At 35.9% G+C, this 12,634-nt stretch overlaps 3 protein-coding genes and 1 long non-coding RNA gene across 5 annotated transcripts; 2 read left to right on the forward strand and 2 right to left on the reverse strand.

Moving 5' to 3' along the window:
• The first annotated feature begins 4,814 nt into the window (after positions 1–4,814).
• On the forward strand, positions 4,815–6,786 carry LOC131436340 (RING-type E3 ubiquitin-protein ligase PPIL2). The gene is made up of 3 exons (XM_058605009.1): positions 4,815–5,102; positions 5,163–6,263; positions 6,328–6,786. Exons 1-3 carry the CDS (start codon positions 5,071–5,073, stop codon positions 6,761–6,763), a joined length of 1,569 nt encoding a protein of 522 aa, XP_058460992.1. The 5' UTR covers positions 4,815–5,070; the 3' UTR covers positions 6,764–6,786.
• LOC131436341 (mitochondrial translation release factor in rescue) lies at positions 6,747–7,227 on the reverse strand. Its single transcript, XM_058605010.1, has one exon. The coding sequence runs from the start codon at positions 7,225–7,227 to the stop codon at positions 6,799–6,801; it is 429 nt and encodes a 142-aa protein (XP_058460993.1). The 3' UTR covers positions 6,747–6,798.
• On the reverse strand, positions 7,135–8,152 carry LOC131436342 (mitochondrial ribosome and complex I assembly factor AltMIEF1). Of its 2 annotated transcripts, none has more exons than XM_058605012.1 (3): positions 7,763–8,152; positions 7,504–7,710; positions 7,135–7,269 (listed from the first exon to the last, which is right to left on the reverse strand). In XM_058605012.1, the coding sequence occupies exons 2-3, from the start codon at positions 7,678–7,680 to the stop codon at positions 7,231–7,233; spliced, it is 216 nt and encodes a 71-aa protein (XP_058460995.1). In that variant the 5' UTR covers positions 7,681–7,710; positions 7,763–8,152; the 3' UTR covers positions 7,135–7,230. The 2 variants fall into 2 exon arrangements, with proteins under 2 accessions (XP_058460995.1, XP_058460994.1); XM_058605011.1 differs by having other exon boundaries at positions 7,770–8,146.
• A 1,263-nt stretch (positions 8,153–9,415) lies between these two features.
• Positions 9,416–11,062, forward strand: LOC131436343 (uncharacterized). Its single transcript, XR_009230612.1, has 3 exons — positions 9,416–9,460; positions 10,574–10,705; positions 10,792–11,062. It is a non-coding gene; the product is annotated as an uncharacterized LOC131436343 (long non-coding RNA).
• Positions 11,063–12,634: the final 1,572 nt, after the last annotated feature.

Genomic DNA, 12,634 nt, shown 5'->3' on the forward strand with positions numbered 1-12,634 from the left:
GAAGGCGAAACGCAAAGAAAGTCGTAAAGTTATTGCTATTTGCAACATACTTGTAAGAAGCACCGAAGTGCTGAGTCTTTCCTGACGTGCCGAACGAAAACAAGTTTCGACTAATACTGGCCGATTCAGATGGTCATTTAGGGGTTAACCTTATCTTGTACTAGGGCACATAACCAATTTCACTATCTTTACGTTTCGTCTTAGAATCGACAGTGCAGAGCAGTTCAAATTGAACTGCTTACGGCGAACCTAAACAGTTCAATTTGAACCGCTAAGCAGACGTAAAGTTATTGCTATTTGCAACACACTTGTAAGAAACACCGAAGTGTTAAGTCTTTCCTGACGTGCCGAACGAAAACAAGTTTCGACTAATACTGGCCGATTCAGATGGTCATTTAGGGGTTAACCTTATTTTGTGCTAGGGCACATAACTTTTTTTTTTTGCTTCTTAAGAAATCCGTATCAAATTTAGAAAATCTATACCAAATCTGTGTTCTGTATGCGTATGTAAAAATCTGTATAATACAGATAAATCTGTATACATGACATCGCTGATAAGAATGCATGTAATTAATGTTGACGGTGACGGTGACGGAGCTTGACTGTGACGGCAGGAGACGGATCGTCTGAATCGTACATAATACTTTCTTTACCGGAACGTTCACACGCTCCGTCCGTCAAGACGTTCCATGACGGTGACGTTAAGGACTATTCACACACTTCAGTTCCATGAAGGTTCAGTGAAAGTGCCTTCAGTGCGCCGTCAGTGTTCTTTTTTTTGTCGGAAGCTTTTTGTTACGTTTCCGTGCTGTTTCCGTTCCGGCACTGCAAATGCAGTGACATACCGACTTCAGTAAAAATAAAAATTATCGTTGACGACGAATTTGAGTTTGCCGGACGAACGTTACACTGACGGCGAGCTGCACTGAAACGGCACGGTGTCGGATACACACTTAAATTTTTTAGCTGAGTCTCGGCAAAAAAATGCCGAGATTCGCACAGCCGAGTAATCAGCAATCATCTCGGCAAAAATAAAATAACTGAGCGTCTCGGCACCCTCAAATTTGACAAACGTCAAATATTGCCGAAATCGCCAGCATAAGATTTACTGTTTGCTCTCGTAAAACTAAACATACTTTCGAGTTTACACTAATTTAACAAATCTTTTTTGGTTATTTTAATGCCTATTTTAATTACACAGTCTTGCCACTATAAACATTTATTACCAATGAGATTGAAAAAAAAGTGAAACATTCTCCGAAAATTCTCATTTTCATTGGTGAGCTAAAATTATACATTTTAATAAATTTGTTTTCTGATTTTCTTTATAACAGATCGGCTGAAAAGTTCGTATCGTTTCTATGATAGGGCGCCACTAGAATTAAATCCATACCATTTTCAGTTAGTACCAACCTTCAAAAGATACGTGTATAAATTTGACAGCTGTCTGATTATTAGTTTGTGAGATATTGCATTTTGAGTGAAGCTACTTTTGTTATTGTGAAAAAAATGAAAAAAAAGGAATTTCTTGTGTTGATGAAACACTACTTTTTGATGAAAAAAAGTGCCGCCGATACCAAAAAATGGCTTGATGAGTGTTATCCAGACTCTGCACCGGGCGAAGGAACAATTCGTAAGTGGTTTGCAAAATTTCGTACTGGTCATATGAGCACCGAAGACGATGAACGCAGTGGACGTCCAAAAGAGGCTGTTACTGATGAAAACGTGAAAAAAATCCACAAAATGATTTTCAATGACCGTAAAGTGAAGTTGATCGAGATAGCTGACACCCTAAAGATATCAAAGGAACGTGTTGGACATATTACTCACGAATATTTGGATATGAGAAAGCTTTGTGCAAAATGGGTGCCGCGTGAGCTCACAATCGATCAAAAACAACAACGAAAAACCATGCTGAAATTGAACGAATTGGGCTTCGAATTGCTCCCTCATCCACCGCATTCTCCAGATTTGGCCCCCAGTGCCTTTTTCCTGTTCTCAGACCTCAAGAGAATGCTCGCTGGTAAAAAATTTAGAAGCAATGCAAAGGTAATCGCTGAAACTGAGGCCTATTTTGAGGCAAAGGACAAATCGTACTACAAAAATGGTATCGAAAAGTTGGAAGATCGCTATAATCGCTGTATCGTCTCTGATGGCAATTATGTTGAATAATAAAAACGAATTGTGGCAAAAAAAAAATGTGTGTTTCTATTAAACGATACGAACTTTTCAGCCGAACTGTTACTTGGCATCATTGCTCGCGTACCCTGCAAAAGTTTTTTCTTTTCACAATGTGCAGGTGGCAACATTAAAATCAGCCAATCAGAGACTGGTCCATTTTGGAACAAAAGCAGCCTCCCCAGATGTCAGGTCTTGTCTTAGAATAGTCCTTTATATGTGAATGTCTCCATAAGAATAATTAGAGTGACTATAATCAGAGTGGCGACAGCTGTTCGTTTGGAATGAAGGCTACCAGTTCCAAACGAGCAAACGACCTGTCAAATCAATGTGAAGCTAATGGAATGTTTTTAATTGTTGCCAGTATTACGGATGAGATGTCGTCACTCTGGTTATCGGCACTCTAAGAATAATATGTAATTCTCGGTTAATTTTTCAAAAGGGCGTATAAGCAAGTGACAGTTTTTCTTTGTTTACTTTCTCTTCTATTAATTACCACGCGGTTTCCACGTTTATCACTTAACTCATTGCATGAAATGATACCCGAAACTTTCGACTTTCAAACAGAATAGTGATATCAAAGAAAATCTTTTTAATCACATGACAATAATCGAAAGAGAGAGTGATTAAAAGCAGCCCTTGCACGTGACAATATTATTGTCAATCCAAAGTATTGTTAATACCGTCAATCCAATTGACTTGGTAACTTGAGTCCGCATTTTTCGAGAAAATCAAGCGTTTGGAGCTTCAAATATTGCAAATGAACATTGAAATATTGAGAGATGAGTTCATTGCACATATTTGGCAGTTTCCTCTCTGGAGAGAAAGTATTGTCGGATTGATGAGCAGTTTTGATTTCTTGACAATATTTTCGTCAATCCAATGAAGTTTCCATTACACGATCAAAAGTATTGTCAATACTCCTTGTATTGACAACAATATTGTCTCGTGTTAGGGCAGCTAAAGGGAAACTATCACTTGCTTATACGCCCTAATGAAAAATCAAACGAGAATTACATATTATTCTTAGAGTGCCTATAACCAGAGTGACGAAATCTCATCCGTAATGCTGGCAGAGTTGCCAGGTTATTTTTTTAAAATCTGTCTCTGACTCAAAAATAAAATTAAAAAAATTTGAAATAGGGTAACAGAGGTACACGCAGAAAAAAAAATTGTAAAAATATTAAAATTTGAGTTTCACCCAACGAATATTTTTGTTGAAATAGTGACAAAAGAAAATCTGGTTTGATATTGCAAATATGCTACTTGAAACTACAAAACTTGATAGTTTATTTTTCTCGGTGGATTAGTTTGTTTCAACCAATAGTTTGATAAAAACAACAAATATTTTTCTTGTGCGTTCCTGTCAATTTCGTGACAAACAGTTTCACAGTAAATTCAATTTGAAAAAATAGTTTAAAATGAAACGAACTCTAGTAAAAGTCAATAATTGTAGCGCTTTAGATTCACAAAACCTTTTAGTTGAAATAAATTTCCTTGAAATTAGTTATTTCAACTAACGCTTTTGATTGTTGAAACCATAGATTTTTGTTTGATTTTAGGAATAAAATGATTTCTTTCAAACTAATTTACAAAGTAATTTTTAGTACTACTTTTATTTGTTTTCAATTTACATATACAATTATTTTAAATTTTGCAATTTTTCAAAACTTTTAGCCGTTTTGTCGCTAGACGATCGAATTATTTACATACCATAATCAAGCCCTGGTTTTATTTTAATTTTTATAGCATCCAACGATTCGGTGCTCCATCAGTCAAAATAGAGATCCTGTATGAAATATTTTTTGCGAAGAAAATGTGTTATGTAATATTGTGCAATTTGTAAAATATTACCAATTATCGATACATACGCTTGAATTATTGATAATCCCCTAGGAAAATAAAGAAGTAGATAAACGTTACTTATAAAACTTGGAAAAAATTTTATCCGCGGGAGATAAAAAAATGCCCTGGATTATTCTCGTGGGAAAAAATGCTCTTGTTTATTAGAAATAAAACTGTTACGGTTCATTTGAACCGTTAACTTAGTTATATCAGTACACAAATGAGATCATAGATAAATTGAACCTATTTCTTTCTTGAAATAAAGATACAGCAGGATTGAGTCAACATGGATATTTCGTTAACGTCAATTCAACTTTGGTTGACATGTAATAAATAGTTTGTTTATTTCAACAAAAAATTCATCGGGTACAAATAAATTTTTCGTTTGGTTAAACCAAAGTTTAGATTCAAATCAAGCAGTGAGCATTTGTTATATTTAACAGAGAAATTGGTTCAAAACAATCATATTCTAGCTTGAAATGAACATAAATTATATTGAAAATTCTACTAACGGTTTTGTTATTTTAAACATGCTCCATTTCTCTGCGTGTATTTTGGCCCATTTTAGGATTGATTTTATTTTGGCCCACTTTGTGAAAATATCCACCAAACGTTGTAATATCTTTGAAGAACTCTTCCGCAATAGGTAATTTAATGTGATAAGCTTCAAATTGATACAAAATGGGTTACTTAACATCGAATAAATCCATAAAGTTTGTTAAGTGGGCCAAAATATATGAAGTAGCCAAAATACTTCTGTTACCCTATCTGGTAAAATTTGAAAAATCTGGCAAAAGATCTGGTTGGTTAGAAAGTCTGGCGAAGCGAGAAAAATCTGGTATTTACCAGATAAATCTGGCAACCTGGCAACGCTGGCTGAAACTAGAAAGAAAAAATGTATTTACCTCTTGTTTTAATGAAATCAGGTTAATTTAAGAATTTTAAGAACAGCTTTTTAATATATTTAACTAAACGATTCAGCGACTCGCAGTGCGGAAAGTTTCGCATTAAGAATTACTTTTGGATCAGATCTACACATAAATAAAAATGGGAAAGAAGCAACATCAAAAGGATAAAATGTAAGTTTTTAAATTTTCTTTATATTATCCATTAAGATTGTTTTAATCGTTCACTTCCAGGTACCTTACATACACAGAATGGTCCGAGTTTTACGGTGGACACAAACCAAACTCAATAGAGAACGAGCAGGTTAAATTCAAACGGCTCCCATATGATCATTGCTGCCTTACGATGGTTCCATTTGAAAATCCATATTGCGACAAAGAAGGGAATGTATTCGAGCTAGCGGCGATTATCAATTTCATTAAGCATTTCAAAGTAAATCCAGTAACTGGCGCTCCTTTGGATGGCAAATCATTGATCAAGCTTAACTTCACCAAGAATCATGAGGATCAATTCCATTGCCCAATTTTGTTCAAGCCGTTTACGAAAAATTCCCACATTGTTGCCAACGGAAAGACGGGCAATGTTTTCTCTTTCGAAGCAATTGATCAGCTTAATATAAAAGCTAAAAACTGGAAAGATCTACTAGACGATACTCCATTTACAAGAAAGGACTTGATTCCTATTCAGGACTCCAGCAATTTGGAAAAGTTTAACATTACAACTTTTCACCACATAAAGAAAAATCTTAAAGTTCTAACCGAAGAAGAAATGGCGGAACGGAAGGATCCGCAAGGAAGATTGAAAACTATTTCAATGGAAACTAGAGATATTCTTACACAATTAGAGAAGGACTACAAAAGTCCCGAAGAAAAAACTGAGGAACACAAGGTTGCAGATAAGTTTAATGCGGCACATTATTCCACAGGAGCTGTAGCAGCCGCATTCACTTCAACCTCAATGATACCGGTTTTAAATCACGAAGCAGCAATTATTGAGGAAGACGTTATTCGATACGAACGCGTCCGTAAAAAGGGTTACGTTAGACTGCTCACAAATTTCGGGGCATTAAATTTGGAATTGTATTGCGATCAGGTTCCAAAAACGTGTGAAAACTTTCTGAAACACTGTCAAACGGGTTATTACAATGGGTGTTTATTCCATCGATCTATTCGGAATTTCATGATTCAAGGCGGTGATCCTACTGGGGTGGGCAACGGAGGTACGTCGATATGGGGTAAAAAATTTTCCGACGAAATTAAGCCTAACCTGACGCATTCCGGTAGAGGAATCGTGTCGATGGCCAATTCAGGCCCAAATACCAATGGGTCTCAGTTGTAAGTATCTATACTAATTTAAAATATGGATAATCGAATCAAAATAGCGTTTTTTTCTGACTAGTTTCATAACCTACCGGTCCTGTAAGCATCTTGACGGAAAACACACTATATTTGGAAAAGTAGTTGGCGGTTTGGAGGTTCTTACCGAAATGGAACGAATAGAGGTGGACAATCGAGATCGACCGATTGAAAACATTTTCATTCAGAGGGTGCAAGTTTTCGTAGATCCATTCCAAGAGGCAGACGAGCAACTAGCCAATGCACGGGCGGCTGAAATTGAACGACTTCAGCAAGAAGTAGATGAGAAGCAAAAGAAAACGGCCAAATCGCAACCACTAAAAATTTTCCGTTCAGGTGTGGGCAAATATTTGGACAAGGAAATCACTAAAAAACTTGTTGAATCAGAAGGATCATCCGGTGGTTCAGATCCAGTACAGACTAAGAAGCGGAAAATAGAAGACAGAATCAAACAAATGGGTAATTACAGCTCCTGGTAATACATGTTTTTGCTACAAAACTACATTTGAACTACTCAGATTTCTTTTCCAAACTCCCGCTCCTTCCATGCTTTTTTTAACTCATCGCGTCGTAATTTACGCCGATTGGCTTCCGTATATTTTTTCTGCTCGATCCTCTGTTGTTGTAATTTCACGGATTGAGTTCCGTTTTGTAGCTCGTCTAGTCTGTCAGTCAACAACCGTCTGGCTTCTTCTCGATTTTTGAATAATGATCGAGAAACATGACATTGAATCACAATTCCCGTGGGTTTATGCGTTAGCACGACTTTGTTATTAGTCTTAGCTACAGCCTGGCCTCCAGGACCACTACCACGAACGAACATTTCTTCCAAATCCTCTTCTCGTAAAACTGGAACTCTGGATGTGTCAATTGTAGATTTAGGACGATAAATCAAGTAATTCAATTCTCGAAGTTTAGTAGCTATGATTCTTAACGATATCATCTATTATACAATGCGAGCTTGATCCAATATGGCTCGTCCTCTCTGTAAATAAAACAAGATAGAACATTTATATTTTTTGTATAATACACTGAGGGTTTATATAACAACTGTCACAAATAATAATTTTTAAAATTAATAACATTTGTTAAGAATTAAATGAACGAATTGTAGTATCACCCTTTGGGCAAGATGGGTCTTCACTTGCATTAGCCTATCATTTTAGTGACACAGCAAAATTAAAAAAAATATCGCTTTTATTGAAAAAATTTGTCTAACCTTATAACAAAACTCGAATTCCTTTGGGTCGTTTACGGCTCGATTTTTGTCAAACTCGCGTCGTACGCGCTGCAGAAAATATTCACGATTTGTGAATTGCAGTTGAGACCCGTACCGGTGAAGATCACGATACAATCTTAGAATTAAACGTTTTGATGTAACTGAAGGTATGGTCATCGCAGTCTATATTTAAATTGTGAAGCTTTCCTAAAACAATGATTTTTTTTCGCCATTACGCCACAACTGTAAAGAACTTTACCTTTTACCTGTTGCAAAAATAGATGCTTCACCTAAACCCGAGATTACAATTTTTTAATATTTAGATGAAAATAGACAAAAAGTCATTAATGGCGAGATGAGCCAATTCTCAGGCTGTGAACCATTTCGCGGTTAATTCTCGGTTGATTTTTCATTAGGGCGTATAAGCAAATGACAGTTTCCCTTTAATCACTGTCTCTTTCAATTATTGTGATGTGATTAAAAAGATTTTCATTGATATAACTATTCTGTTTGAAAGTCGAAAGTTTCGGGTATCATTTCATGCAAAGAATTGAGTGATAAACCACTTGGTAATAATTAGAACAGAAAATAAACAAAGAGAAACTGTCACTTGCTAATACGCCTTTTGGAAAATTAACCGAGAATTATGAAACTTTTGGTTAAAATCTGACACTCGACTGGAGTCGTCACCAGCGTTGCCAGGTTGCCAGATTTCCCTCGTTTCGCCAGACACTCAAACTAACCAGATCTTTTGCCAGATTTTCCAAATTTTCCCAGACTTTCCTAGATTTAGTCAGAAGCCCGGCAAAAATTTTCTTCTATATAGTAGACCCAGACAAATCCAGATAAATTTTTGAGTTTGGCAGATTTTTGAAAAAATAACCTGGCAACTCTGGTCGTCACCGTCACCCGCATATGCATGGCTGTCAGACGGCTGACTAAACGCTGCCAGCTGGTAAAATATAGCTGGCAGACATTCTGGTGACCGACTGCCTCACCGCTGGCAGTTATACAACTCAAACGATACAACCGTGTCCACCAGGATTTTTCTACACAGCAAAAAGAATTGTAATAATCGCAGATGTAAAATCTAACGATGTGCTTAAAATGAAGACGTAATAGTTAATCAGAGACAATATTTCATTTTTCCAAAGTGATAATATGCGAAACTTCTAATATTACAACCAAACATCGCACTGAACATATTACATTAATTTGTCTGACTCTTGTAGGAAAAACGATATAATATCACATTCAAAATTGTGTATAAATGCTTTTCATTAAAATAAATTGATAATAAGCATAATAACGTAAATTTAATTCCATTCGTGTAAAATTATATCCGATGACATGTGTACTGTCACACGCTTGAATGTGCTATTACATTGAAAATTATGCACATCTCTAGTTCCATCGAAATATTGTGATATTACACGACACATTGCATTTTTAAATAAAAGAATGTTTTTTTCCAGTGCAGTGCTGTGAGTTTCTGTTTGTGCGCCATTATTTGTGTAGGTGGAAAACAATCTGCAATCTGGCGTTCTTTCCTGCAAGTAAGTAAGATGAATTGACATTATTTATTATATTTAAAATATTTACACACAATTTTTTATCTCTGTTTTCAGGACCTGTATCGGAAAAAGCTCGAGAAGACGTTACAGCCAAAAGAAAAAAAGTAATTCTCCGGGAAATACGATATGTAAGTAAATTTATCAATTTGCTTTGTTTATTTCTAATAATGGAGAAATGATTTTTCTTCAATATTGCAAGTAAGCACAGTGCCAACATCCTTAGAACAATTTCGGATACTCCAGCCTTGCTGGATTCGTAGCGTATTAGTGTGCTCGTTCCAACTTTTATATTCTATTGGAGATGTGTTTATCTTGCCTTATCTGATCGTTAGTAGGGTTTGAAGAGACGATAGTCAAACAATACCCAATAATTGTTGCAATAGGTCAGTACGACTTCTTCTTAAACGTATTTACAAAAATTTTCATAAGGAATTTAATGCCAACACTGCTTTTTAATACACCGAAAAGAATTATGCACATTAGCGGCCCTTACACGAGTCATTAAAAATGTCATTAATAAAAAACAATGTCATTTTAATGAACGTGTAATGGTGCACTAATGACGAAATTTCAAACAAATTTGAATTACACCATTTAAATGACATCATTTAAAATGACATTTTTAATGCTCGTGTAAAGGTTGCTATTGATAAGGATGAAAGCAAACTCTCTGCAGAATAACAAAATTGTAATTTTGAATCAATGTCAAACACAGTATATACACATTTTCGCATACTTGCATAAATTCTTGCACGATACTGTAATACTTTATTCCTTATCGCGAGCTACGAGTAAAGGTTTATTAACACCTCCGGTCTGGTTCAGTGTCGGCACAGTTATATACACGGACGTTAATATTCTTTCACACGTTTCAGTGCGAGTATTCACACTTGCCCGGTCAGTACCGACAAAAACGGTTCCGGACAGGTGTAAATACAATAATCGAGTACGTGTGTAAGAATATTAGAATCCGCACACGGAACTATGCTGGTATTGAACCGAATCGGAGAGCTGTAAATAAACCATAAAGGGCAATTCAAATCTCTCCTATCCAGTTCAGAGTCGGCACGATTTCGTGCACGAATTCTAATATTCTTACACACGTATTTAACGCGTGTATTCACACCTGTTCGGCATCGTTTTGGTCAGTACTGAGTCGAACAAGTGTGAATACACACATTGAATCGTGTATAACAATATTAGCATCCGTGCACGAAGCTGTACCGGACCTGAGAGGTGTAAATGAATTATGAATATTAGTGTCCGTGCACGGAACTTTGCGACACTGAACCGGATCGGAAAGGTGAAAATAGACCCTAATTGTATAATCATCTGTAAAATATTTAGTCACATCAATGTTATACTATGAGATTTAACTAATGTAAAGTATTATCCCACGAAATCATCATACTTCAAATACCCTCAACAACAAGTGACATTTTCTCTTTGTTTATTTTCTCTTTCGAGTATCATGGCGCGATTTTCATATTTTTTAGTACTACTCATCATTGTTTTCCCAGTACTAACGGTTTCGTCTATCATTTAATGCGAAGAATAGTGAACTTGGAAATGGCTTAATAAATGATAGAGAGAAAAGTAAACTAAGAGAAGCTGTCGCTTGAATTTTGGTAACTGTATATACTTTTTTCATTTATGTATCCGTTTAAATAGCTTTTGCTTAGCTAGTCTAATTAATTGATATTTGTAATTCCAGGTTCAACTCAGCAATTTTTCATACATGCACAGGGTCACAGAATTAGCGAAAATTTTTGCAGCTTTGCTTCAGCCGTTCAATTTTTAATTATAACATACTTTATTTACTATTATTTCTATCCAACAAATTTTTCCAAAACTTTGGAATTCCTGCAGATTTACTTTTTTAAATTAGTACCAAATAAAGAGACTCGATCAAGAGCCACCATTGTAGGGCAGCAGCAGCGCATGGTCCGCACATTATTGGTGAAGCTTGCCAAACTTAAAAACTAGATACCTTGTATTTGCAATTAAAAAATCTATTATTTGAAATGTAAGAAAAATAAACTTAAGTTTGTTCTTTATACATATGACTTCATATTTATTTCATGATTCTACCAAATCCACATTATAATATCTGTATGATTCTTAGAATCTTCGATATCCGCATATATTTTCGATACATCGTTTTCTATTATTTATTTATTACGTCGTTTGCATAACACGACGCTTGTTATCACATCGATTTCCATCACACTATTTGTCAGCACATCGTGCAACGTCCCGTAATGTTCAACACGTCTCATCTATCACACCATTTCTCGTACGTCGTTTCCATTTTACGTTCAGAGGTGCTATATTACAAAACTTTGCTTAAAGAGTGATGTGCAGCGATTTTGATGTAATATCACAATTTCTTTTTTTCTGTGTACATTGAAATCTTTGACATTTTCAGCGAAGGTGAGAAGATGAAAACGCTCGGCTAACTTAGATACAGGCGACATTGTTTTGTCAAATAGGATTTGACAACCGTCACTGAATCAATTTTGGTAGCCGTCTGGTGGCCATGGCTGCCCAGGTAGCCAAAACGCTATGCGGGCACCGGAACGTCAGCCAGCGTTGCCATGTCATTTTTCCAAAAATCTGTATTCACGCTCGTTCAATGTTACTCTAAACTGAGCACAATTTCACTCACTTTCGTTAAAAGTGGAACTACTCTATAGTGAGTAAAGTCTGTTTACTCACTTTTGAGTAAATATGGTATTTGTAAAATTCTGAGTAACAATTACTCAGGGCTACAAATGGTAAAATTAGCTCGAGTGAGTAAATATGACTCAATATCATTCGAATTAAATAAGGGATTCGAATAGGGAGTTCTTTACGTTAAACAAATACTGACTTACTTCTATCTAACGAATGAAGGAAGCCGCTACCTGTTCATCGGCCATTTTGTACAGCATTGGTAGAAATGCTCTGATGTATTCTTATATACAAAAATTAAATAAAATACTTGCTATATGACTGAACGCTTTCTTATCGTCTTCAACCTGCGCGAATTGCAGCATTTTGTTAATGTGCTCTTTTAATCTGGTACCGCTTCCGACAAAGGGAAAAGTTCAGTGAACGTAAATTTTTACATAACATTTTCAAACCTCTGTGAGTAAAACTTGTTGTCGATTTAGAAACTGAGTCGAAGTTACTCATTCTTCTAAATCAATAAAACTCACTTTTTGACACTTGAACTATATAAGCAAAAGTGAGTACAAATTGTTTACTTGAGAGTAACATTGAATGAGCGTGTTCGGCGCAAAAATCTATCTGTACCAGAGTTGCCATTTATACAGATTTATTTTTTAGTAATGACACTTTTAATGATCGTGTCAGGTCCGCTTTAGTAATGACCAGTGGTGGTAAATTGCGAACCGAATGCCGATGCTTCTGCAAATTTACTCAAAAATGTTCACCGAGCGCAAGCATGCAATAGGTTCGAAAACTGTTCCCTCGGTTTATGCGAAGGTGTTCTGTGCTCGGTGTTTGGCGAAGCAATCTGATTCGAACCGTTCGATTGGCGGACCATCGGCGAG

The sequence above is a fragment of the Malaya genurostris genome, chromosome 3 (assembly GCF_030247185.1).
Source record: "Malaya genurostris strain Urasoe2022 chromosome 3, Malgen_1.1, whole genome shotgun sequence".
In the NCBI taxonomy this organism is placed as follows: Eukaryota; Metazoa; Arthropoda; class Insecta; order Diptera; family Culicidae; genus Malaya; species Malaya genurostris.

Excerpts from the sequence above, each read along its gene's own strand:
- LOC131436340 (XM_058605009.1), top strand. The coding sequence starts at position 5,071 with ATGGGAAAGAAGCAACATCAAAAGGATAAAAT. Across the intron at positions 5,103-5,162 it reads CAACATCAAAAGGATAAAAT|GTACCTTACATACACAGAAT; the intron begins GTAAGTTTTTAA and ends GTTCACTTCCAG. Across the intron at positions 6,264-6,327 it reads AATACCAATGGGTCTCAGTT|TTTCATAACCTACCGGTCCT; the intron begins GTAAGTATCTAT and ends TTTTCTGACTAG.
- LOC131436341 (XM_058605010.1), bottom strand. The coding sequence starts at position 7,227 with ATGATATCGTTAAGAATCATAGCTACTAAACTTCGAGAATTGAATTAC.
- LOC131436342 (XM_058605012.1), bottom strand. The coding sequence starts at position 7,680 with ATGACCATACCTTCAGTTACATCAAAACGTTTAATTCTAAGATTGTAT. Across the intron at positions 7,270-7,503 it reads AATTCGAGTTTTGTTATAAG|AGAGGACGAGCCATATTGGA; the intron begins GTTAGACAAATT and ends TTTTATTTACAG.